The sequence below is a fragment of the Xiphias gladius genome, chromosome 16, assembly GCF_016859285.1.
Source record: "Xiphias gladius isolate SHS-SW01 ecotype Sanya breed wild chromosome 16, ASM1685928v1, whole genome shotgun sequence".
Taxonomy (NCBI): Eukaryota; Metazoa; Chordata; class Actinopteri; order Istiophoriformes; family Xiphiidae; genus Xiphias; species Xiphias gladius.
The window spans coordinates 27,671,858-27,699,857 of record NC_053415.1 but is presented as its reverse complement, the minus strand read 5'-3'; the positions used below and the strand labels follow the sequence as shown (position 1 = coordinate 27,699,857).

The window sequence follows — 28,000 nt, the reverse complement described above, 5'->3', positions numbered from 1 at the left end:
GTGTGAAGAAAAATAACAAGCAAATTAAATGCATGATCATTAAAAACTCATTTAAAGTCAAGTGTCAATAAATCCAGGCGTTTTTCTGTCCATGTAGAAGTGAATTTCAGGACTCAGAGACGCGATCGGCTTCATCAAAAACAGACCCAGAGAGTAAAGACAGCAGAGTGGAGAGTCAGGCTTGCCTCATATTGATGTTTTCAGAATAAGGTTGGACTACTTTGTAATGCCATCAGTTTGGAATAATCCGGTTTTACAGTCTACAGTTTTCATAATGGGAACTGCGGATAAAAATATGTGTATCACGTCTGCATGTTTGGAGCCGAGTTACGACCACTTGTGTCACTAGACACTAAACATTTAGGATATTCAGTGATTAGCTGCAGAAACACAGCAAGACAAATGAGTGAGCAGGGGAACCCAGGTCTGTACTGACGGGGCTAATGGGTCCTAACTGCATCTATAAAGTCAGTAGGAGAAAAGTGAATGAAAGCAGCGGCTCTTTGATATCAGAGGTGGCCTCGCTCATTAAAGTCCTCCGCTTCCATCAGCAGCATCTCAGACACACACACAGACACAGCAGGGGTTTAATAACACACTCGCACACACTGTATGGTTTTTGATTACCTGTATAAAACAGCTTTGTCTGCTCCAAACACTCCCACTATTAAATCTGAAAGACAGAGACACATCAGCTTTTTTCTCACAGCAGCAGCACAGACGTTCATTTCATTCCTGCTGCGCCTCCACACATACAGGACACGTTTGTCTGTGTGTGTGCGTGTGTGTGCGTGTTTGTACCTGGATATCCATTCTGGTCTATGTCAGTGCTTCCAGTCATGGAGTATCCAAAGCTAGCAGGCATGTAGCTGGACGCCCATTTGCCCTGAAGGACCTGGGAGATGAGACACAACTAAATCAGCGCATAGATTTGGGTTTTGAGCTTCCTTCCTTTTGACCATTACCACGATGTACTCATTAATGTGATGCGGAAGATGAGGGGGAATTTGATACCGTTATCTACATCAAGTTATGTGAACGTGAAATTTTAGGTGAACACACCCGAAACGCCACACGAGTTGGGGTAAAAACTTTAACGTTCACTTTCATTTTCCAAATCTATGGTTTAACCTTTCTGAGCGTCTCTGAGGCGCCAGAGCGACTGTTTCATCTGAGTAAAATCTAGAGCCTGAAAAATTTTTCCCATGATAACTGGACAAACTCCATCTGCTGAGGAAGATCGTGCGATACGACCGAAAGCAACCACAACAACTACTGGATAGACCCTGTGGTGAGATTGTTCACATTAATGTGTGACACCATGATAAGCTACATTTTCCAATTTCAGATACAGTGAAAACCTTCATTTACGGGCAGCTCAATGAATAAAGTGTGTAAATGCTAACGCCACAAAGTCCAGCTGAGGCTCATGGGAACGTCTTTGGTTCTACGGGTATCTGGTCATAAACCAAAGCATTGAAGAAATTAAAATGTTGGCCTGATGATGGCGCTAGAGGAAAAGTCAGAGGATCACCAGCCAGTGGGATTGGTCCTCTGGGAAACATCCTACCAATAAATGGAGAAATATCTGTCTGTCTGTTATTCGGAGGTGTGTTCCTAATATTTTGTCAAGCTTAATTCACATAAACGGGATGGACAAAATATTAGGAACACCTCCCAGTATAACCCGGTACAGTTCAACAGCACCACAAAGTACAGCCCCCAGGGTCACGGTCATTAAAATCAATCAACGCCTTTTTCAAGCAGAGTCAGTATAATCTGATCAAGGGAGGAATTATTGCAGGACTGTATTAGTTTTATCTAGGTGTACCTAATAAACTGGTGAGTGAGTGAATGTGTAACAGCAGTCCTTTTGAATTTGTGGTCCAGTCTTTTCTGATCAGGTATCTGACAAACAGGATCAGCAGTAGCATTGAGATCAAATGGTGATGATTAGATGATTGAATACTATTCTGAACTATTAATCAGATAACAACCAAGTTTTGAACGGGCACTGCGCCGGTGAACTCCTTCATTTCATGTGAATCCATCTAAGGTTTGTTGAGAATTTCAGTCTGGACTGACAGAGACTGACATCTGCCACTAATGTGGCTAAAAAACGGATCTGGTTTCGGTGTTGGACATGTTGGCGGTACTTACCTGGGAAGGTGACGGGTCGGGCCCCCGCGGACGGCCATTGTGGATGTAGACCAAGCCGTTGTGGTCGGGGCCTCCATAAGGAGCAGAGATGGCCACATCTGGAAGGGGGACAAAGGAAAACAAGACACATGAGGGGGAGGAATTATCGAGCTCAGGGTCTGGACCTGGTCGGCACGCAGTGTCTTGCTCAGGGACATTTAAGCAGGCAGCTGTGTGTGTGTGTGTGTGTGTGTGTGTCTGTGTGTCTTACCGTTATATCCATCCATGTCCAGGTCTCCCAGCGCTGCGATGGCAGAGCCGTATCTGGCGTAGACCTCTGACCCCGTCAGCAGCTGAGGTGAACGGAAGGAAAATCCGCCTCGACCCAGGTACACAGACACCTGGACACACACACACACACACACACACACACACACACACACACACACACACACACACACACACACACAAACAAACACACACACACGGTTGGAGCTACTATGCAGAAGAAGCAAAAGTAGTGAGGAACTTTACCTACTCTACTTTGTAGAAACTACTGTCTTTATTACCACATTTGTGTGTGTGTGTGTGTGTGTGTGTGTGTGTGTGTGTGTGTGTGTGTGTGTGTGTGTGTGTGTGTGTGTGTGTGTGTGTCCAGGTTCGTTTCCTACCTGTCCCACCTCCCGGAGCTTTCCGTCTGACCCTCTGTCCATGAAGAGCGGAGCTCCAACCAGCAGATCCATCAAACTGACCCACAGACACAGGAAATGAGGAAAAGAGAAACACCACAGTGTCACGGAGCTTAACATAAATTATTCATCTTCTGATGATGAACTCTTCCTGCCCTATTGGTGTTTTCATCTTTACCACATTTTGTTTACAGTAAGATTTCCCATTAAGCTGGAGGCCTCACACACATGTTGAGTATAATTCCTCCGTCATAAAACACGTGTAAGGTATTTGTTCGGAATCATTTGAAACCAGCATTGTTTATTTCGATTTGTGGTCTGTGTGGCCTCTTCTTTTTTTTGGCACACCGCAGCGTTTTATGACACATTACTGCCACCAGCTGTTACCACACTGCAGCTGGCAGAAATATGTTGTGTTAACCTCGTGCGCTGAAGAAATAGTGAGTAGTTACAAGTAATAGTTTTGAATGTTAAAATGGACAAACGGAGGTCAGAAATCCAATACTAAGTTGGAAGGTAAAGTCCTCTCTACCCTCTTAGTAACTACTGGCTATTTACTAAACCAGGTCGCACCATTAAAACTTAAACGTCTTAGCTGGTACAAGACTTCAGTCATCTGTAAATCAGTCGCTAGAAAACAACTGTGACGCTGCACATAGATCTTTTGTAGTTGAAGTATTTACTGCATTTTATGTGTGGCTGTGCACATGGGTAAATATGTATTTCAGAGTAAGTAGTGTTTATACAGATTATGCTACCCTGGAAACCCGGCTCTGTTTGTGTTGTAGCTCTGCTCTGATTGGCTCAGAGAAGGTGTCAGAATGCAACGGACCTGCTTATCAGAGGGTCAAAGGGTACCTGAAACCCCCTCCCTCTACGCCTGCCTGCGGGCAGATTAGAGGGATCTGTGTCCAACCATTTCCGTAACAATCCACGTCGTGCCGTGACTGGCCAGCTGGAGAAGAACCGCTTGCGGGGTCTGAACTCTTCTCTAAGCTCCGTTTTTTCATTTTTTTTTTCTCTGTCGCTTCTCGTGCGAACAAAAACAAGAGCAACGGCAACAACTTGGCTGTAAAGAGTGTCTGAAAACGATCACGTCTTCACGTGAGGTCATTTAAACAGATGGACAACACGCCGTGTGAACTGTGACTCATCTACAATGACACGACATGATCGCAATTCTCATTTCACTTGGAGGCCTTCAAAGCCTTCAGACGGAGAATCAGTGCGAGAGCAGACACCACAGACTCACCCGTCATTATTAACATCAGTGGCAGCTACTGAATGTCCAAAGTAGGCGGCCATCTGCAAGACAGAGAGAGAGAGAGAGAGAGAGAGAGGAAACAGGAAACTGATAAAACTGTATGGGGGGTTCAGAGGGTGAGTTATGTAGGACGGACAGGAAAGTCAAGAGGAATTCTGTCATTACCTCTGAAAACGACTGCTCGTCACAGCCTCCCTCTTTCTCCCTCCCACCTCCCCTCTCTCTCACTCTTCTTCTTCTCCAGTGTTTGGGAAAGGTAATTTGGAAAACGATATGAGTTGTTTTATATTCTGACTTCAGTTCAGTGTTTACACGCTCTTCCACACCTTGAGAAGATTCAGCTCCTAGTTTCCTGACAGCATTTCAGAACAATCATAATAAAACTAGAATCACCACCTCCCCCAACCGCTCAAGTTGCAGTTCACATCCACGTCCGTCCAGACTCAAATAATATGAAGACTTTGAAGGAATTTAATCAAAAGTATTGAGTGTATTTCATCATAATTAGCATATGAGTTCTTGAGCTTTGGCTGAAAACGTCTTTTGTGAGGTCAGAGTGACCTTGTGCCTTTGAACTACGACCTCCAAAATCTACTGAGTTCATCCTTGAGCTAAAGCGAACGTTTGTGCCAAATGTGAAGAAGTTCTCTCGAGACGTTCCTGAGATATCGCGTTCACCAGAATGGGAGGGACCAAATGGCTAAATTGAGGCTGCGCTTAGTTCCTGAAAAGCTGACACTTGAATCTGGAACGTGGCCTTCAGTTGGTTTGGGCATTAAATAGAGTAATGCTAGTAAAAGCAGAGTGACTGAGTCAGATGAAATTTTATTTTCCATTTTTCATCATTTTAGCCACAAAGAGAGATCCTTTAAAAACCAAGAGTCTCCTTTCCTCATACTTATTTCCTCGGTTGCCGTCTCCACGATCACGCTCCGAACAGTAAAATTACTCCCCATTACTTGGAGGCAAGTTCCAGTTTTCTGTGTTTATGAGAATAATGAACTGACAGTCTCTTTTACTGACCGACATCGCTCACCACGCATCTTTTGTAAACCAGAAGTGTGGAAAAGCTTTCCACTGCTCCCCTCCACTAATGTTAGTCCCTGGGTGAGGATTCATGATGTTACGTTTTCACCACTTTCTTCAAGTTATTCCATCCAAACGCACCCAACCCTTTCCTTCCGTGGGACGGAGACCGTAGTGTGTGCATTCTGCCTTTTCGGTCGCGTCAACTAAACGACGTTATGACATACAAGACATCGATTTTTCTGGATTCTGTAGATTGATTCAGAATCGGAGGAGACAAGAATCGCCACCCGGGTTCTGTTTTTGGTCCTCCGTGACAGGGGCCCCGCTGTGCCGACGGCAGTTGAACCGACACACTGTGCGTATACACACACTGTCGTGACAGCCTCTAGCAGACACGTCTACCCGTGCTGTCCCGCAGCTCACCTGTGTTCCTGTGAAGTTGACCATGGACTCCATGTTGAGGCCGTTGAAGATGTTCACCTGAATCATAAAAACACAACACGGGACCTCAGCTGAGCGCTACACAAAGCCCTGTGCTTCCATGTTCTCCAGGTCCTTCATCCTTATTTTTCCACTACAATTATCTGAGCAGCCAAACAGATGATTAAAACTGAGCAGAAGCACAAATAACGGCTGTGTTCACCACAGCCAAGGAGATATCACCATGTGACTGCTGGATGACTCTAATTATGTCAATATCCATGAGTCAATTATGTGATGTACAGAGTGTGTGTGCGTGTGTGTGTGTATACTGTGTGGGCTTTTAACACTTACATAACCCAGTGCCTTGTCCCCCCGAGGTACTCCCGTCACGTAATCTACGGAGGTGAGGACAGAAAGCCGTGTCAACATAACTCTGACTAGTTTGGTTTGCCTCTACAGCTGCAGCTAACAATTATTTTCATTAATGATTAATCTGCTTAATATTTTTTCGATTCATCGATTAATCATACGGCCTACAAAATGCCAGGAAGTTTTTGTCATTTCCAATAGCCCAAGGTGATGTTATCAGATGCCTTGTTTTATTCAACCAACGTCTACAACCCCAAAAATATTCAGTTTACTATGAAGCTAAGACAGAAGCTGGAACCATTACTTTTCTGGCATTTTTGCTTTATCGATTATTAAACTAGTCACTGTCAATCAGCTAAGTGATTAACTAACTGAAAGTTGCAGCTCTGCATCTAAGGTCAGTCTGATTTACATGGAGCCTTTAATGCAACTAATAATTAGCAGCCAATTCTGAATAAATGTGTTGAGTTCTGACAAATCTCTTTCATACTGGAGCTGCGATCAGAGTTTCCTTTATGCCCTGATGTTGGTGGCAAAATCAGCCGAACAGCCAGAATCTCTGGGATCCATCTCTTACCTTCCTTTGCATCGTCATTGAAGTCTCCAACTGTCACAGAGTATCCTGGTGAACACGGAGAGATACACGCCAAAGGTCAGCGGCAGAGACTCTGGTTTCACATTTGTGATTAAAATGATAAACCAGCCGTTCTGTCCTGACGACATTTAGGTCAGAAAAAAAAGATCAACCTTCTAATCACTACTGGACGCAGTTACTCAGACTAATAAGATAACCATCACAGCATTAAATCAATGTCAATATCTACTACATACTTAGTCTTTAAACTCACGTGGTAAACGTTATCTCCGCTCCACAGAGTCCAGTGTTTTTATTGAATGATTTGAAGAAAGTATCTACCAGCAGCTGTTCTGACTACTACTGTGATTTAGGAGTGTTTTTTATAAACTGGACATTAAAGCCACTGACTAAACCTTTCATTATGTCAGTTGTAATAACAATGGCGGCTTATGTGATTTAAAAATTGCACCGGTTCAAATTACGATTTTTCACTAAATATTTTACGGAGGGATGAAAACCAATAATTTAACCATTTGTAAAGCTGGATGATAATTAAATTATCGCCCTTCAGATAAAAACCAATCTCAGAGCGTTGTTTCACTGATGCTGCAAAAATCATTCTCAACATTTTTCTTTGTGCCACTGTCTCTGATTTTTACACTAAAGAGGTTTCCCCTTCTTCCTGCCGCGCTGTGCACGTCGGGAGAGACAAACACTATGAGCGATACCAGAGACCGTCAGGGTTGTGGGATTTACCAAGACCAGAGATGTAAATGAGCTTCGGTTCATCTGATCTGAATTAAGTGCTGCAAGGTAAAATGTGATGCTGGGCCGTTTTGATCTGGAAAGCAAACGAGGTAAACGTGTGTTTTATTCGGTTCAACCCGACACTTTTGGATTTCAAATCAAGCAAAAGGAAGGTTTTACGTGGCTTTATGTGAAGGATATTAGTTAAAGAGCCTGCTGCTGAATGAGTACTGACAAGCAGTGGGAGATTTTTGGTAAAACTTTTGAACAACTTTTACTAGATTATTTCTGTAAAGACGTAAATAATGACATTACTATTACTGGCTCCTTTCTTCATATGGCACCGGACTGGGTAAACCACGGTCGGCCGCTATTTGTATGAAGGTATCACTGTCTGCCTCCATATTTTAAGCCTCTGAGTAGGAACTCATTCACTTGAATATTACAAGAGGCCAAACGTGCAATTTCAAACGGTGCCGCCTCCTTTACTTCCACTTCACCTGCTTGAAGCCTCTGCGCAGTCCTTCAGTAGAGAAGAACAAACAGTTGGACTGAAATGTGACCGGCTTGTTAACTCTTAAGCCACATCTTTTGGTTGTTGCTTTCTCTGACAATCATTTATCAGCTCTTCATCTTTTCTTTTAAATTAATCTTTATCCTACTGTATTGTATATCTTATGATTCTTTGCTTTTGTGGTGCAAAAACATGACACAAGGCCGATATTAATATGAATCTCTTGTCGACCGAAACCATAGGGAGTTTTTCTGCTTTCATTAACGTCCAGATATTTACAGAGAGATGCTCCAGTATCTGATCACATCCTCATTTGCACCAAAGGGAACCCGACAGTGACGATAGATATAATCATTTATTTACACTCGTCTTCTACAGCTTCAGGTCTGAAAATGTTCAGTGCGTCCAGCTGTGAGTGGAGCGTATTCATGCGTTTTTACAGATGTTAATGGTCGAGGTGGATCTTGTCTGTACACAAACGAATGAAAGGTGTGTGTGAGTGTGCGGTTACCGAGGTAACTGTCGTCGTACTGGGCACCGGCTGACTTGGTGGCGAGGGTGTTTCCGTACGGGGTGATGTAACCTTTGTCAATCCGCGAAAAAATCTCAGAGACGTCATCGGATATCAGCTGGCCTGAAGACAGAGGAGTTGAACATTAGAGAGCAGAGCAGAACAACAAAGGAACAAGGAGAGAATGAGAAAAGAGAAAAGAGGAGAACAAGAAAAAGAAGAGACCTAGGAGAAAACAGGAGAACAATGGAGAAAAAAGAAAAGAACAGAAGGGAGCAAAAAGAGATAGAGAGGAAAGTGAACCAAGGAGATCGAGGAGAGACTAGGAGAGAGAGAGAGAAGAAGACCATAAAGAATAGAGTCAAGAGAAAAGTGCAGAAATGGGCAGAAGAGAACATACGTCAACAGAGCAGAGGTGATGGAGAACAATATGAGCAAGAACAGAACACAGCAGAGCATAAGAAGGCAAAGAGCAGGAAAAGAAGGTTTTACACAAGTTTGTTTACAAGCTGATACGCTTAGAAAAACACACACAACTTGTAATTAAAGCAGCCACACAGCCGCCACAGACGCACAGTGTTAACAACTGTCTAATCAAAAACAGAGCTGTGTGTGTGTGTGTGTGTGTGTGTGTGTGTGTGTGTGTGTGTGTGTGTGTCAGTGTGTGGTTGGTTGTGTAACTGAGAGTTGACACAGCAGGAAACAACAATTAGCTCACACACCCAAGGCAGAGAGAGAGAGAAAACATGAGACTCATTCAGCGTTCACCCGCTATTGTTCGACGGTGACACAAACACGGTTACAACATGCTGCTGATACACACACACACACACACACACACACACAGCCACACCCTGTCTGAACCCTGCTCGTTAGACTCTTAATGATGATGATGCATGCTGCAGTCCAGCGTGAGACTGTTGACTGGTCTGGACTGTACCAGTCTTAATTTGCCCTTATATTCGTGTAATGCAGCCGTTTTCAGAGTCTGGCGCTGTGGGCCCCCGCACAGACGAAACTCAGACCAGTGGGGGGGCATTTGTCCCCATTAAAAGTACCCTGAATCAGCTGTGATCAGCTCCTGTTTGCAGAGGAGTTCTATAAGGAGCATCTCGTTTCCCCTTTTCTCCATGAACTGCTCCTCACTCACTTAAATCCTGTCTGGAGCCACTTCCCTTGGATTTTAACGTGGAGTTTGTGAAAATGGTTCTGTTGCTCTGATGTATGGGGACATACTAACGCCAACATATAGGCCCATTTGGGAACCACAAAGCCTAAACACCTAAAGCTCATCAAATCGTAGTGTCAGCTACGGGGAGATACTGCTGTTCTCTTTTTAGCCTGGTTGCTTTTAACCTGAATCTGTTCACATTCAGTCAAACTGTCTCCATTAAAAGCTGCTGAATCAGCTCTGATCAGTACAGACAACTATCACTGGATCACCGTGATACTGAAGGACTCTTGAAAAAAAAAAAACATGAAGATTCTCAGACTTCTGCCGTAACAAGAAGTGTAAAAAAAGGTGGATTTACTGATGTTTATTTGCGATGGACATGGGCGATCTAAGGCTGCTTCCACACCTTATTCTTCTAGTTCATTAAAAAAATCCCTGGTTTGCTTTCCTGGTTGGTGCAGTTTGTATGGGTTCCTGTGAAAGCTGTCAACCGAACCCAGGCTGCTTGAAAAGGATGGTCCTGGTCCGCTACCAGAGTCCGTATGGAAGCGGACGTTTGTGGTCTACTATTAAATCCATGTGCTGACTGTGAACTGTTCAGGTAGCAATCTTACGGTAGCTGTCTATATCTATGTAAATGGTTTGGTTACCATGGCTACATGTATGCAGGGACGTCCCTGATCAATCAAGTCTAAAGCAGTTAAAACTGTGTCGTGTTTGTGTCCTGCTCATTGTGCTTTGGCAGGGTCATTAAGTCCATTAAAAGCTTGTGACACAGTGATCCCACAGTAAGACCCCCCTGTAATATTTCTGTACAAGGTCTGATGACGCAGGATGACAACTGAGTTACCTGTCAGTCTGTATGACTTTATGTTTACTCCTCTAGGTTAGTTTGCAAAAACCGTCAGCGTGAACATGAACTGGATCAAAACTAAAATGCAAAAATGGATCATTTTTTCCCTTGGTTCCGACCAAATGAACTGAACTATAGGTGTGAAAGCACCTGAAAAAAATTGTGTTTCATGTCTGTGTGTTAGGAGTTAGGACCCACAGAAGGAGTATGATCTTTCACAGAAACTGCTCCAGTCAGGCGTTAAAGGTTGTAAAGCATCTTAACCACCTCCATCAGCTGTATGTTACCAGCCACTGCTGCTGCTCCGACTGACGACCGTGTTGGTGAGCGGACTAATCAGCAGCCAAACTACAATAACTAACTTCCTGTTGTTTTTAGAACACCTGTATGTAGCTGTCTGTCTCATCTCTATCCATTCATACACTAGATAGATATTTGTTCAGGGACCAAAACACTAAATTACAGAAAGAGCGGAAACATTCGGTTCTGGATTTACAGTAACTCACTTTTCACACTGAATACCTGTGGACATACAGATAAAAAACTCAGCCCCCTACCCCACTGCTAATGACCTCCAAAGGGCAGTGTGACACTTAAAAAATAATAAAATCCTGCAGATCCAGGTCAGGAGCTTCAGTCCATGTTCACATCAAACATCAGAATGGGGACAAAACGTGACCTCAGTGACTTTGACTGTGGCGTGATTGTTGGAGCCAGACGAGCCGGTTTGAGTGTTTCTGAAACTGATGATCTCCTGGGATTTTCACACACAACAGTCTCTAGAGTTTTTACTCAGAGTGGAGCCAAAAACTAAAAACATCCAGCGAGCATCAGTTCACGTTGATGAGAGAGGTCAGAGGAGAACGTCCAGACTGGCTGGAGCTGACAGAGGCTACGGTAACTCAGATAACCACCATTTACCGCTGCGGTGAGCAGAGAAGCTTCTCAGAATAAACAACATGTCCAACCCTTTGGTGGATGGACTACAACAGCGGTAGACCACGTCAGGTTCCAGTCCTGTCAGTCTAGAACAGAAACCTGAGGCTGCGGTGGGCAAAGGCTCACCAACACTGGACCTTTGAAGACTGGAAAACGTAGCCTGGTCTGATGAATCTGGATTTCTGCTGAGGCAGCAAATGGTTGGGTAAGAATCTGGTGTCAACAGCATGAATCCATGGATCCAACCTGCCTCGTGTCAACAGTCCAGGCTAGTGGCGGTGTAATGATGTGGTTAATGTTTTCTTGACACACTTTGGGCTCTTAATACCAACCAATCATTGGTTGAACACCAAAGCCTGTCTGAGTGTTGTTGCTGACCATGTGCTTCCCTTAACTGCCACAGTTCACCATCTTCTAACGGCTACTTCCAGCAGGATAATGCTCCAGGTCACAAAGCAAAAGTCGTCTCAAACTGTTTTGATGAACATGAGTTCAGTGAACTTCAGTGGCCTCCCTAGTCATCAGATCTGGATCCAGTAGAACCCCTCTGGGATGTGGTAGAACGGGAGACTGGCAGCATCAATGTGCAGCTGACAAATCTGCAGAAATGATGTGATGCAATCATGTCAACATGGACCAGAATCTCAGAGGAAAGTTCCCAACATCTGGTGGAATCCAGGCCACGAAGACCTGAGGCTGTTTGAGAGCAAAGGGAGGAACCACCAAGTATTAATGTGGTGTTCCTAACAAAGTGCTCGCTGAGGGTATATTTATGAAACTGGACTGTGACATTTGATGATTTTTCTGTACTTACTCCCTGATCCCAGAGTAGGCCGTGCCCACAATGACACAACTCACTCTGCTCATGGTGATCCAGCGGCATCAAAAAACCACCAAAAAACAACGCACAACCCAGCCAATCAACAACACCATGTCATCAACAATCTGGGATGCATTTCAAGTTTCTGGTTTGTTTGGACTAAAGAACACAGTCCGCATAAGCCAGAGTAGTCATTAAAGGAAAAGTCTGACATTTTGGGAAAAATGTCAAGTTGGGGTTTTCAACATGGTCATATTTTATTAGTTTTGGCCATCATTTCTATGAGTTATGATAAAACTGAAATCAGCAAGGAAATTCCTGATATCTGAGAACTCCACAGTTTCAGTAGAACGAGGTTCGACAAGGAAAGAAAGACGAGCAGTCTGACGATCTGACAGGTTGTAAACCAGCCATCAGTTTATCCAGATTATCTGAAACCACTTTATTTGAATGAGCAACTGAAATTCTGTTAATAAACCCTCATTGTGTACAACTGCAGTAAGTAGATCAAGGATGAAGCAGAAAGTGGGTCTATACACTGACATGGATTTTTTCCAACAGTAAGACAGTTTGGGTAATAATACTGTTCACATTTGTTTCCTCTTCCAATAAAAATTTAACTTAAACACCTGTCTTGTATTTTGTTTTTACTGAAATTCCTATCTAACCAGTTTTCTTGTAAACAAGGGTTTTGTTTACATTCAGTGATTTTTTTTTTTACCCAAAATGCACTGTGTGTATCTTTGTCTTGTTCTAACAAACACAACAAATTTCCAGCATTTTTTGAATATTTTAAACGCACTTGTCTTCTTCGCTGCCTTTTATTACACATTACCGTGTACCTTGGTATATTACCGCCTCCTGTAGATCACTGGAAACCATTCGTAGGAATACGTAAACAAAATGGGTACCCACTTATAGACACATCCCTCCACAGTGTTACTGTGATAGAAAATGAGGAAAGTTAGTGGGATTTTCATTTAAATATCATTTTTAAAGAAGGATTCAACTTAAACCCAGATTCAGCTCCAACAGATAGTCTGTCTTATGTAACATGTAATGTAAACAGAAGAGCAAGGCTTCAGTGTCTTCATGACCAAAGATGTTAACACTGTACTGTAGTGTTGATTAATGAAGTTGAGTTGTTGGGCTCGTGGTTTCCTATTTCCTATACATATGCATGTGAATGTATGTTTGGCAAATTGACCATTGGACTGAACTATACATTGATATGTACTGACCAACCAGAATGAGTTTCTTTGTTCTCTAGAAAACTATAACAGACTAGGAGACAGGGGTGTTTCGCCGACTTGTGTAAGTTGCTGTCTCCTATTATTGATCGATAATAATCACATTAATATTCAAATCCATCAGTGTCTGTGCTTTATTTTTGTCTGTGTCCAGAGTGTTTACAGAATTTCCACCACACTACTCGCAGTCAAAAACTCCACAGGGCGCCTTTAACTTTGTGGGTTGCAAGTAGCTCTTTTTGATCAAAACGTTCCAGAAACTATGGAACCAGAATGAGGCTTTGCGCAAACGTGCGCTACAGTTTTCATTGCGCCTGCGACCGCAATCTGTGTGTATCAGCGTCCGGTTTACTAAGACAGCAGCTCATTACACCGTGAGCTGCTGGACTGACCCCGGTACTGCACCCAAACTCTCACTTAAATGTTTTTACAAAACAAAGAAAAGTTTAGTTGCAGTCTGTACCGATTCACATCAGGGCTCCTGATGTGATGTGTGAGTGTGCTACTGTACTACTTTCAACCATAACTGTGGTTGAAAGTAGTACTTCATCTTCTTCACTGGCTCAGTCAGAGTCTCCCTGCAGGCACGATCCATTTAGCTGGTACCGTGTTCCAAAGATGAAGCGGTCTACATTTGATTATATTAAAAACCAAAATGAGGAGAGAGAGGAGGAGGCTGGGGGAGAGGGAGAGCCGACAAAAGGTCCCGAATCCGACTCAACTGATACTTTACTTATGTAAATCCCATCTGCGCCGTGTTTACGCCTCCTTTTCAGAGGAGGAGAATTTTCCCCACAAAACTGACAGTTGCATATATACATAATCATCCTCTGTAAACAGTTTACTCCCTTAAATGCTAACGTAATGAGTGAGACACACACTACAGACATGCGTACAAATGAAACGCAAACTGCGACTCCGGCCTGCTGAGACTTTTTGATGAAGACAGCAAAAGCGTTTGGGGCAGAATGTGTCACATCTGTGCCTCAGTGCGAAGGGCCCTGCATGACTCTGTCGTTCTTGATATTCACTGCTGTGTGGCTGATGTCTGAGTTGATGTAATAAATGGATAAAGAGGAGACTAACAACTCCAGAGCATGTCTTTCTACAGTAGATGATCTGTTTGTTGTTTGATGGTTATTTATTTCTGCTTTAGAACGTCACCACTATGAAACCATTAACAAGTTTTATTTCTGTATTTTCTTCCCTCTACTGCCTCTCAGTCACTCTCAATCACCCCACCCATAAAGTTTCTGAACCAGGGCACCTGGAACTATCGTACAGGATGTAGATTTGATCCCTGGTTCCTCCAGTCGAAGCGCAGCTTTAGCTCTTGGAACATTCCTGCATTGGAAATACCCTAAATGTTGTTATCACTGATAAAAACAATGGAAAAAACTACAAAAATAAAGTGCATCTATCCACTTTTAACTAGTTGAAAAGTGAAAGCAGAGAGCGACGAAGTATAAATGGAGTCAGCTTGCCTGGATCTGACCTGTTTCTCTTTCAGTTTGACGCCCTTTTCATACATACAGCCTGTTCAAGCTTATCCTTCCTCGTTGTCCTGTATAAAAGGTACAAACACAGAATGGGGGGGGGCATTCACAGAGCCGGATCGACGTCTGTGTAAAAGGTCCTCCTGACGGCAATATAGTGGGATCTCTGTTTAAAAGAGGGTAGAGTCACCAAACCTGCAGCAACACACACACACACACACTCTCTCTCTCTCTCTCTCTCTCTCTCTCTCTCTCTCTCTGTACAACACTCACCCTGCCAGTAGAAGCTGCCAGGTCCTCCCACCACCACTCTGTTGTTCTTCTGAACCCACAAAAACAAAAAGGGAAAGGAAACAAATTCATTACTTTCCTTTCGTATTCGGCCCTTTAAGACGGTCCAGTGCTTATTTCAAGAGGTGTGGGGGGTTAATGATAACACGTCAGCCTCTACAACCACACGGACCCAGATGCTTGCACTGCTGGCCCAGGATGAAACCCCGACCACAACACTGTTTTTCCACACATCAATGTATATCTAAATACAGTTTGCTATTGTTTTAACAGTCCGGTTAGATGTAGGAAAAAAAAAACTGCATTTGCTGTACTGGTACTTACAATGTGCAATGACAATAAAGCTGAATCTAATCTAATTGTAAATCAACCTGTGATTCCCAACTCTGTTATTACCTCCACGCAACAGTAAGCTCTACTCACAGTGCTGCAGCAATAAGCCCTTTGAATTAAAACCTGCAAAAACACTGAGTTTTTCTGGGTTAGTCTTGGATACCTACCTTAAGGAAGTCAGCACTGAAGCCGGCCTGGCAGAAGCCCTGCCCTTCTGGTGAGTTGGCACCTGGACAGAGGAATCAAACATTTTATCATATATAATATAAACAGATCAAGATCTAATTGTAAAAAGTATTCGTTCTCATTTTATATTCATTTATGTTTTTTAAATAATTTCCCATAAAATCTCAATGTTTCAAACTCAAACATTTGTCCTTCCCAACGCCGCTGCAGTTTGTGCTGGAAAAACCAAGAAAAGAAACAGAAATTCCCTGTGTCCCGCCCAATCAGCACCTTATTTTAGCTAGATCAGTGACTGGCGAAGGGCCCTGTTAATGCAACGTGAAAACTAACCAGTCACATTCCACTGAGAGGGCGGGTTCTTTTATTGATAAGGCAGCGAGGACTTCCACCAGCTAGAAGTCGTGAAAAGTGGCGATACGGTTGTGAGCTTGTTGATAACATCCTTTTCACCGCTGAACTTCAGTGAAAAAATGCAACCGGAGAAGAATGGAAGGGATTTGGCATCTGGTGGTTACCTGCTGGTCAAGGGTTCATTCATGAGATTACTCATGAGTGTAGAGGCAGGAAGGTTTTGGAGAGTGTTTGTGAACGTTTTTCGTCATCTGTTTCTCTCACATGAAGGCAAACTGGTAAATCAGTTTTAATTTATTACACAGCAGCTTAACAGACACACATCACGACTGTGATTTTAATGGTGATTTCAACAACAGCGTCGTTTAGAGAGGAGATTGGGTGCGTTCCATCAGCAGGCTCATCAGACGTTTGAAGATTTTGTCTGTAGGTGTGCGATGTTATCACTAATTAACGCTTAGTGCGCGATGCACTGTTTGTCTGAAATATTTACAGCTGGTACTAGTCACTGAGCCCTGATCCAGGATGCAGTAGTACGGACTTGGATCAGAGCTAGTTATTTCAACCTGGACTAAATGATTTTTGTCCAATTGTTTTCAGCAGAAACAAGTCAACACAACACTGACATATCATCATTATTTAAGTTGATATGTTGAACTTGTTCTCAGACAGATGCTTATTTCCACATCCAGATCCATTCATCTGGATCTGGTGTCTGAGTCACCTGATGAATCTAAGTCCGGTACTCCCCTTCTTTTAGCTCTGGTTTTGGTCTGCACCAGCTCCTGAAGGGAAACATCTGGCTCTTTAGCAGCTAAATGCTCCTCCATGTTCACCAGCTGTTCTCTGACTGTGTCTGTCTGCTGTTTGCTGCTGAGCAGGTAGTGAACCAGAGCAGTAAACAGATATACAATGAGCTGGGAGTCACTGCAAAGCTCCGTAAAGCCGAGGAGAGCTGCAGATGTATTCATTAAAAGAGTAACTTAACATCCCCTGACAATCTTGTCTTTGCTGACCTCCACTGGTTTAACTTCCCACCTTGCTGCACTGATGTACAGGTGTACTCCAGTACACTGTGAAATCACTGTTAGGTGTGGTTACAGGTGCGACTAAGCTCACATGTGGCTAACAACCAAGAGAGGTGAAGCAGACGTGAACCTTTCAACCCCAGAGAACAGCAAAAGCCCTGCTTTTCAGCCTGGTGTTAAGTTACTCTGTAAACAGGCAACACCTGCAACATTCATGGCTCAGCGTTTGTTGCATGTAAACTCTAGAGAAGACAGACGAAGAGAACAGGGAGAGGAAAGGAACCAACTTGATCTGCAGGGTGAGTATTCGACCACTGTGCCTCCTTTCTTCAGGTAACACGTTCCCACCGGCTCACGCTCAGAGACACCAAAGGTTGACCACTGGTACAGAGGAGCACAGGCCTGGAAAACACACACACACACACACACACACACACACACTTAATAAAAACCCAAACCACTCGGAGCACCAGGACCCTGGCTGGGAAACAATCGTCTTGTCTTACAAATACTGTAAATTATGTGTTTTTGAAACTGGTATAGTTAATGCTGTTCAACAAACTACACAGATGTACCGACTAACCACTTGGCAGGTGAGTGTGGAGGAAGGAGTTTTATGAACAACTGCTGAATATATAAAAGGTGGATTAAAGCCTTTGTAGAACCTCTGGGTTCTCTACGATCTCTTCAAATTTTACCGGAATTACACAGAATGAATATTTTGCATCCATCGTAACAGCTGATGCTATGGCTGAACTCAATTTAATGTAGCTATTACAGAATTAGGTGTGTGTGTGCAGTCCTTCTTACCAGGATGTGCTCTCCATCGGATCGTACCGAGGCTCCGAACCACTGCTTGGATTTAAACTCCATCTGAGCCCCGTCTGAATTCCTCCTGTCATCTGCAAAGAGGGAAATTAGTGTAATTATTATTAACTGACTTAACTGACACAAAAACAGCACGTTTTTGAGATATCAGAGAACTTCAGTATTAGGATCATAAGAGTCCAAAACCATCCTGGACCAGCAGTGTTGGCAGATTTGACGGACACCAAATATCAGAGCCGCAAACCTGCCACATCATCAAAGTAGTAGCCCGATTTTTGGAAAGGATTTGTCGTCCTTCCAACAAACGTAGGCATGAAAGAGTAATTTGGGATTTTTTTCCTTTCATTTGAGGTGGGTTATGATGATACCGTTAAAACCGCCTTGAAACCCAGGTGGGTATACATGGCAGTGCTCTGCACTGGTTCAGGTGCTACTTAAAAGGCAGGTGTTTCCCTGTAGGTATTGCTGACTACAGGCCAGCTGCAACAGGTATGAAGCCCAAGGATCGGAACTTCCTCTCAGTAACTCAGTAACAGAGTACCTGCGGGAGTCTTGTTTTCCTTTCTTAATGCAACTTCAGCTTAGATAATGGTTCCTTCCTGTTTTCTACGTCTGATAAACACTAGACCATTAAACCAGAGATTCGACCATTTCTGTCAGTTGAAAGTCTGGAAACTGTCATCCACACCTTCATTACCAGTTTATTTGACAACTGTAATTCCCTGCTCCCTCCCTCTCTCTCAGGAGAAAATCTCTCTCATGCTTACAGCTCATTCGAAACTCAGCTGCCAGGGTTTTAACCGGTGCAAAGAAACATGATCACATTTCCCTGATCCTTGCTTCAGCTGCTCTTTGTTTTGATTACAAAATCGCACTGCTTCTCTTTAAGCCCAGAGAGGTCTCGACCCAAGTTATATTTATGACCTTCTGTTGCCTTATGTCCCCTCCCGCCCCCTGAGATCCTCAGATGCCACTGGTTGTTGTTCCAAGGTCCAGACTTAGACAGACTTTGTGAATTATCTATTACTTCGTTGGTGTTTTATTCAGTTGCTGTCTTAAACACGTTTAATCTTCTGTGCTCTTATTTGTGTCCTGTTTTGATTTTTATTCTAAAGCCCTTTCTGTTTTGAAAAGTGCTGCATAATTCAAGTTCATCATTATTATTATTATAAACACATTACTTTAAGAACAATGTAACGTATCTATCAGATATGGATATTTACTAATATATTCATGTAATTTTAACACAAAACCACAATTAAAATTTCAAATTATGTTAAATTAAAAAGAAAAACCGTTCTGGAAAGTCTTTTTCACACAAAAAATAAGACTTTGGAAACAACACTTGAAGAGGAAAAAAATGAACTAAAACGGCTTTTGGTTTTTATTCTTCTCCATCATACTTATTCTAAATATTTGGACTCTATAGGATTGTAAGGCCGGGCAAGGCAGATTTATTTGCACCCCATCTTTCGACAACAAGGCAATTAAAAGTACTTTATATACTGTAAAACATAAAGGAATTACAACAAGTTAAGATAAAACAGAATAAGACAGATTAAGCCATAGAATAAAAAGTACAGTGAAGCCACAGTGCAATGGAAGATATGAATAAACAGTCCCAAAAAGCAGTCCCTGTACTGCACTGTACCAACTTTTCATCAGTGGAAACTGTCCATTGATGAAGTGAATGGCTCCGAGAACAAATCTACTACTGGATCAGAAATATTGATGCATTAATGTGTAAACGTTAAACATAATGTGAGTTTAATGTGAGAAGTACTAAATATACCCTGCTGAGTAGCTTGTCAATGATTATTAAGTCTAATCTTATCATAACCTATAATAATACATCGTGATTTATATTTTTATATTGTGGATCTGAATCTGCAATTTAACCAGCGGCATCAGTTGGCAAATAAATGCGGTGCAGTAAAAAGTACAACATTTCTATCCGAACTGTAGTCGAGTGGCAGAAATACTCACGTATAAATACTTTAAAACTGTACTCAAGTAAGTACTTGAGTAAACGTACGTAGTTACTTTTCACCACTGGACACTGACCGACTTTTTTGACAAGTTGGTTCTGTAACAGCTATCGGAATTCCTCTCGCAAAGTTGGAGTCAAACACACAGTTCATAAAGTTCAGGAGAGTTAAATATAAACCCAATGAACAACGATGAAATCAAAACCACAGTAATGCATCGCGTACACCACGTACACGTACTGTCCTTTATATACACGTACGTATGCTAACAAGTAATACAGTGTTAATGTGAGGAAGAGACCGCCAGCAGCCGGCCCGGCCCTGCTCTCAGCCTGGTGCCAGTTGGCTCCAGTTACGCTGAACTCGGAGCAGAAAACACCACAGAGCTCCGTGTGGTCGCTGAAACAAAAGGAGGAGTCTCACACACATCTGACACAATATGTCGATAGGAAGCCCATAAATGTTTAAGCCTGGTCTGGGAATAATGTACCTAGACAGCGAGGAAATGTTTGGGATTTTCCCACTGGGGCGGGAAACCCCAGCCTGCTGACAAATGTTGGCTGTTGAATTTCAAGTCCTCTAATTCTCAGAGGCACAGTATGTCTGGCTGAAGAAACAGCGGCTAGAAGGTTTTGGTTCCCATCAGACAGACGTTGTGGATAAAGTACAATAGGATTCATTTCCCCTGTTTGGCGATAAATCAGATATTTAATCCCTGATCTGTGATTACGCTGGTCAGTCGGCCATCCATGATGCCAGGGGTTTTCTGCCAGCTAGTTACCGTCTTAGCAGCACTGTAACCATGACAACAGACTCTGTCTCTCTCTGTTGCCTGTTCCTTAACCAAAGACATGAGTTAATTTGACAGTGTGACTGAAACACGAATAAGAGCGCACAGGTCTAAAACGTGTTTTCTGATCCTTAACGGTGGCCGTGAAGTAAATGTAAATATCGGCCCGAGCGGCGTCAGAGTGAACGTGTTTGGCCGTAGCATGTCGTCAGCATCATCGTGTCAGAGGTGTGAGTGGCGCGCCGTCGTTTATTCATGTGAGAATGGTGTGAGAATCAAGGTCGACATGTGACGTTGCGAGTGAACTTTTATGATATGAAATGTACCGGTAGGTGTTGCCTGAGCAGAGATTAGAAGTGAGCTACAGACATGTCAGACGTGCACACTTCTCCTGAACATTAAGCCGTCAAGTGTTCATCATAAGCGTTTGTCCATTTTTACCACTGTTGCCATCTTGCCTTTGCACGATAGCATGCTAACATCTGCTAATTAGCACTGATTCTATTGCTTTTTTATTTTAATCAATTCTTTAATCTACAAAATGTAAAAAATAGTGAAAACATGTCCCCTACAGTTTGCTAGAGGGATGTCCTCAAATCTCTGGTTTTGTCCGACCAACAGTCCAGAACCCAGAGATATTTAATTGACAGTGATCTAACGGGACGGACACGAAACAAGTTCTAAACACAGAACCCACTCTGAACGATGGTGGTCAAATCACAATGTAGGGGGCCTGAGTTATACTTATATCCTGTTTCCCACTCACGTCCTAGAAAAATAAATCCTTAAATGTCTAAATATATAGTGCACCATGACTGGACGAGTCACATTTCTGAAAGAAAATAAAAAACCCAGCAGGAACAAAAGCCTGTGGTGCATCATGGTTAGACATCCAGAATATATCACAGACCAACACTGAGTCAGAGTCATTAACCCTCCAACCCTTCCCCACCCCACACACACACACACACACACACACACACACACACACACACACACACACACACACACACACACACACAGCCAGCGATCACGTAGGTCAAATCCACAACAAAGGCTTCTATTGTGGAGGAAAACACACACACACACACACACACACACACACACACACACACACACGGCAACATAACTAGGCCACTCACTAACACCATTACAGTCAGAGCGAACAACATCAGTGTACAGTTTCAGCTTCCATCGGTGCCCGCAGGGTCCCAGTGCCCTGCTCAAAGGCGCTTCAGCAGGCCAGGAGAGCCGGTTATAATGTCAGGGTACGAGCTGAACGCCGCTGAAAGGTAAACATCCTGTGCAAACGGCGCGCTCGCGAAGATTTTTCGAAGCTCTGCGAGACAAATTCACCTTTTATGGGCATAACAGGCCTGGAACAGTTCACAGCATGAAGGCAAGGACCTGCAGTGCAGACCAGGTTTGATGTCATTTTTGAAACTGTGTCACCATTACATGACCGGACAGCACTGATGAGGGGTTTTTTAACTGTAAAATGCCCCACTCTGTGTGTTTCCTAGTCAGAATGAAAAGAGAAAAACCATCCAGGGAACCCATATCAGGGTTGTGTCATGTGTTTAACAGTAGAGGGAGAAGGGCACGGGGAGAAGACGCTCTGCTCGGGAAGGACCCAAACGGACGGGAGGTTTGAACCCAGAATCCACTCTCTAATAACTTAAATGACGAAACCGATGCAAATATAGCGGAGGATTAGTGGGAGAAGCGGCGGCATCTGTCCCTCGTACTCAAAATGGTCATTAATTAAAACTTGACAACAAAAAAACCTGTCAGCGCTGCAGCCTGAGAAAAAGACAAACTCTTCTTCTTTTGTTCTCTCTCTTTCTGTCATGTCTGAATGAAGCCTTGAGGAACTCTGACATTATAAAAGTCACTTGTGTCTGAATCATGAAAACCCATTTATGATTGACATTCCGTGACTCCATGTCTGCAAAGGGCTTACAGTATGTTCCACTGTGCGCACGGTATTCGGGCCATGGTGTCTATGTTGTGTATTTAAAAGGGGGCAGAGCAGCACCGCGTGTTTGTTACTTCCTACTTTCGTGGCCGAGGTCTTCCGCAGAATACCAACCAGCCTCGACCCAAGTCACAGTCCCACAAACGCAAACACACACTGCTCTGTCTGCTGGGATTCAAAGTTCACTTTTAGTCTTCCAGCACCTCCCTCGTTTGTTCAACAAATGTGTTTCTCAAAGATTTTTCTTTGTTGTCTTCTAGTTTCTAGTCTTTAATGTTGTCTCCCGTTTGCTCAGTATATTTCAGTGTTTCCAAGGGTTAAACAAGACGCAGTTCTGTTTAGAGCGCCAACGATTAGTCGATTAGTCCATCAAGACAAAATAAATTACCAGCCATTTTGAAAACTGAATAATCGCGTCAGACGTTTATTAAGCATAAATGCCGAATGTTTGCTGTCTTTAGCTACTCAAACGTCAGGATTTCATGCATTTTTTGGGCGTGACGACTTGATAGTGAACCGAATCTCTCTGGGTTTTAGACTGTTGGTCAGACAAAAAAGACAACTGAAGATGTCACCTTTGTCAGTGGGAATGGTAACAGGCACTTTTCCCTATTTCTGGCTTTTTAATCTATAAAACTAATGATTAATTAATTGAAAAAAACAATCTGCATATTGATGAAAATAACACTTGGTTGCCACTCTAGTTCTACTACTTCTTCACATGTAGCACAACGGGGAAGGGAGGGCATAGTTTCTGAATCTGTACCGGTTTGAACATGTCAAAAAAAAAAAGAACAACCTTATTTGTCCCTTTGGGCCAAGTTATCATCGTCATCATCGTCATCATCATCATCATCATGCGGGCATCAATCAGTTGTTGCTACATGACCTGAGTGGCCCAGAGGGGAAAACGTAAGCTACATCATATCATATTAATCTCTGTATAAAGCACCTGGCTCGTCTCTTCTCTCCTCTGCCTGTTGATTTCACCCGTTTCACTGCATTTTTGTCTGAACTCAGTTTCAACAAGACACAAGACTCCGTTCGTGCTCTCACAAAAGAAACCATCCGATTACAAAACAATAACGCCCGCTCTTAAAAATGCCAGCTGGCGGAGAAGTTAATCGTATAAAAAGGGCTGGTTATGAAAGTCAAGAGTCATGTCTGTCATCTGAAGCACTGAGATTGGGCATTTGTTGAAATAACACCTTTCATACACCGTGTCCCCACCAGCTGATTATCTCAGTTAAATCCTAATCATGAGGCATTGTGTCCACACCCAGCGTGACTGAGAGACAGATAAACCAGCAGTAACTCTGGGGCGTTCTGAGCTCTACTGACTCGGTGCTCGCTTTATTAGGAACACGTGAACATCGAATGTCATCCGTTACGCTTGTTCTGCCACAAAGTCTACTTTTATGTCTTCTTAGACACTGTGTTAATTCAACTCGGTGTTCTAGCGCTCAGCTCACTGTACTGGACTGCATTATATTCAGAACACCTCTCAGTATGATGTAGTCCAGCAAAACTCTGGCCTCAGAGATAAACATGTAATTAAAGGACATCTGAGTCCACAAAAACTGAACATTGTAAACTGTATTTACGGCAAAGCTGTCGTATTGAATTGCAACAGATCGTAGAGGTGTACCTAATAAAGCTGCCACTGGGGGTGTTTTTACGATGTAAACAACCACGCGGGATCAAGTGTCCCAGTGTGAGACAATGAAGGACGGGATGAAGGCAAAAAACGTCATTTGCAGACTTCTATTAAACTCGTGCAAAATCCTCTAGCTCCGCCAGGAATTTTTGGACGTTTGTCCCTCTGAGCTAAATTTCATCATCCCTGTGATTCTTTGTATTCCCAGCCTCACCAGTTGCTTGATTTTCACTGGATTGGTTTGACATTTGTACTGAACATCCAAGAAACCCCTCAGGATCATTTGCAACAGTTATCGCTGAACATTTTACAGTTATCAAATTAATTAAAAAAAAAAATTTTTTTAACTGAACAAAGAATTTTTAATTTTCAAAAATCAACATCTCTGCTATTTTACACTTTTTTTCCACCAAATTTTCATCTTTTATCTTTAAAACTTCTTTCAGTTTTTTATATATCTGCAGTTAATATTAGCACTTTCCCATAAAAGGAGATTAAAATAATCCTTCTTGGGAAAATACAAGGTCAAAATATCTTAATATCACATATTGCTATATTTATCAAGATGTGTGGCACAACTTCGGGATCTCCACTAAAATTTAGTTTGAAGTTATTTTTCGTTTTTGTGTTTTTTGGGGGGGGTTTTGGCATTTTGCCTTCATTTGACAGTTGCGGCAGAGATAAAGATGGGAAACTTGAGGAGGCGAGAGAGGCAGAAGACATGCAGCAAAGGTCCACAGCTGGACTCGACCTGGGGATGCACAACAAACCTAAACTTTCCATGACCATGTGATCTGTGTTAGGGTATTGTACACACTGACTGACAGTCTCAGTTACTGTCTCATTTACGCACAATTAATTTAGTGTTTTGATTAGGTAAGATGTAAATGGCTGCTGGTACATGGTTATCGTAAATATCCTGCTTTGTCTCCACACAGTTTTTTAAACTGCTGTGCCTTGTCACACAGGAAACAGACTTAACAGTCAGTGACAATTGAAAAATATGAGGAAATAAAAATTTTTACCAAGGCAGAAATAAAAACATGTTGTTGGTTCTTTAGCTGATGAGAGCTCTCCTTGTTGAGACATTTGGTTTTTAAGGCCTATAAAGTCATAACTTTAAAGTGATACTACATAACGGTTGCTGAACGGCAGCCGCTGTGGCCACAAGTGACGTTAGAGGATACTGATACATGCCCAAACATAAAAGCAGCACAAGTAGAGAAGAGTCATAAAGTCATAAAACTACCCTAGACTTTAGTTACCATAAGCTCCTGGTTAACCAGACCAAGTACGGCTCTAGCAGCAAAATCCCCTAGTGTACTGAACTGAACACAGAGCTGAGTTTCATTTCTTATGAACTGAACTTTGACTGTATGAGAGGAGAAACTTGTTATTTTTTTCTTTTGAGAGTTACACGGTCTCACCTTCAGCAACACGAAGGTCATTTGGAAAAATGTGGTCCACTTTTTTATCTGTTTAAACCTGCAATAACTTTTTTTATTTAGCCACATTGGAAAAAAGCTGTAAACACAACACTTACATGTTATCCCCTTTTAAGTCTGAACGGGAAACATTAGCAATAGTTTAGACGTGTTGACTAATCAAAAGTCTAACATTGCACTCTCTTTAAGCTCTTTGTTTGGTCTCCACCAACTCCTGTGTGGGGCTGCCCACTAAAAGTCGTTGCATCAGTCGAGAGGACCCTGAGTCGACTCGCATTTGCATCTCACTGCACTTTTTCTTTTTTAACTGCCTCAAAGTACACAGAGCAACGCGGGAGCAAGAGAGTGGGGGGCTGTAAACTTCATTCAACCCAGTCTTGTGATGACAGAGCAGTCCTCTGCTCCTGTTTCATTTCATTTTTGTTCTTCCAAGAACATGAAACAACACATTCGCAACACATTCCTGAATGTGTCCTGACATGAGACAACAGCAGCAGGCTGAGCTGAGCCCTTATTACCCCATCAATACTTCCCTGTTACTGCAAACTGAGAGATGAAAAAGATCACTGGCTTTCAGTGACCAACGGTCCCATCGGTGTTCTGGCTACTTATTGGCTACTCCTCCAAAGCAGCTTTTTAGTTTATAAGTCATTTTGAAAAGGGCTTTTTGAAATAAAATCTTGACAATTGTTTTTATACTCAAAGTTATAATCCTTAAGATTTTCATGGACTCAACCCATGTTTTTTGATATACTCAATATTATTTTTATATACAATAGTTTCCATCCAGCCACAGACTCCATCATCCCCTCACTGGATTCAGATTAAAAACCCAGCAGGAACAAAAGCCTGTGGTGCATCATGGTTAGACATCCAGAATATACCACAGACCAACACTGAGTGAGTCAGAGTCATTAACCCTCCAACCCTTCCCCACCCCACCCCACCCCACACACACACACACACACACACACACACACACACACACACACACACACACAAGGGATTGACAGGAAGTGACGCAGCCTGTAATCCAGTGTTACTGTCTGTACTTTAATATGATGGATATCAGCCTCACTGTTTACCGCTCACTCTCCTACATCTGGATCACAGCTGGATTAAGTTACTGTCACGCTAACGCAACACTTCCTGCTGCTGCTGCTTCACATTAAAAGACTAAGACCGGCAAAACACGGGGGGGGCTTTTAATGTGTAGCGGCCGAAGGAAAAGCGACATCATTTCCTCTGTGGTTAGTGGTGACCGCAGACGCAAAAATGTAACTTCAAAAAGAGACGATGGCTATTTTCTGCATTTCTTGTCTGTGGATCACAGTTTAATGTATTAAAGTTTAATGTTTGCGAGAGAGTGATGAAGAGTGGAGAGCAGGCACAGCGAGCTGTTGACATCTCCTCAGCACCAGAACCAGCTCCTCGGACCGTGTCCCGCTGCTGAGGGGAAAACTACTGGCTGTGCGCGGCACGAAATCAGACGGAGCTCGTGATCACCGCTGACTGACGTCTTCATTGAAACAACCTGAGTCTGTTTGGCTGCTCTGGAAACAGATGCACCGGCTGCTCTAATGGTGGGTTTCTGACGAAGTAGCTGCTCAGAAGGTGTCTGCTGTTGTATTAAACCACCTGCTGATACCGCGGTAACGACACGCGTCGTCAAATCAGGCAGGACCGAAGTCGTAAGGATTCTGATTCGAACTGGGACGGACTAGTCAGCGGAGCTAGACCGATAAATTGTCCAGGCCAATTCATTTTTTGCTCTAACCAAACAGTAACGACTGACGCACTGTATTTTCGTCCTGTTGATCAGGTAAATATGGCCGCTTAAGGTTTTCTTGATAACATACTTTCTCTATAGCTTCATACTACGAGCGAGCACCAATCAGGCTTTAGCTCTGTTCCAATCAAAATCTGATAAGACTCATGGGATTGATAGCTCGTGTTGTCACCATCAGATGTGTCTGATCACACCCAGGATGAAGCAGATCTGATGAAGCAGGCTAGCTGAGTTACAACAACCTGTACAGCTGCTGAATAAGTCTGAGATTTGGGCAGCGATTCACAGGTGCTGAACCGGGCGACTTACACGGCTAAAATAACTTGGGTTAATTCCTCTGTGTGGTAACAAAGAGGAACCTATTAAAGTTTCCAATGAGAAAAAAAAGACATTTGAATTAACTATGACTATTCCATTCTGCATGTAGGCAAAATATTTACAGACACTGTTACGCTCAATTTCGATTAGGATTACGAGGATTTCTTTGCTTTACGTCACGAGAAACCCACTGCTGCAGAGGGGAGGGAGGCAGGGGGGGCTTA

The 28,000-nt window shown here is 42.9% G+C and overlaps 1 protein-coding gene across 2 annotated transcripts in view; it reads right to left on the bottom strand.

Annotated features, from left to right (window-relative positions):
* The window catches only part of itgav (integrin, alpha V), a 63,090-nt gene that overhangs the window by 22,570 nt on the left and 12,520 nt on the right, over window positions 1-28,000 (bottom strand). For both annotated transcript variants that reach the window (XM_040148739.1, XM_040148738.1), the window contains exons 3-16: window positions 17,794-17,885; window positions 17,271-17,385; window positions 15,586-15,647; window positions 15,068-15,116; window positions 8,263-8,385; window positions 6,491-6,535; window positions 5,896-5,939; window positions 5,545-5,601; window positions 4,081-4,133; window positions 2,811-2,886; window positions 2,411-2,540; window positions 2,161-2,258; window positions 802-895; window positions 628-673 (exon numbers count right to left, since the gene is read on the bottom strand). In XM_040148739.1, the coding sequence (XP_040004673.1) occupies window positions 628-673; window positions 802-895; window positions 2,161-2,258; window positions 2,411-2,540; window positions 2,811-2,886; window positions 4,081-4,133; window positions 5,545-5,601; window positions 5,896-5,939; window positions 6,491-6,535; window positions 8,263-8,385; window positions 15,068-15,116; window positions 15,586-15,647; window positions 17,271-17,385; window positions 17,794-17,856 (1,055 nt within the window). In that variant the 5' untranslated portion in view covers window positions 17,857-17,885. The remainder of the gene's footprint in view (window positions 1-627; window positions 674-801; window positions 896-2,160; window positions 2,259-2,410; window positions 2,541-2,810; window positions 2,887-4,080; window positions 4,134-5,544; window positions 5,602-5,895; window positions 5,940-6,490; window positions 6,536-8,262; window positions 8,386-15,067; window positions 15,117-15,585; window positions 15,648-17,270; window positions 17,386-17,793; window positions 17,886-28,000) is intronic.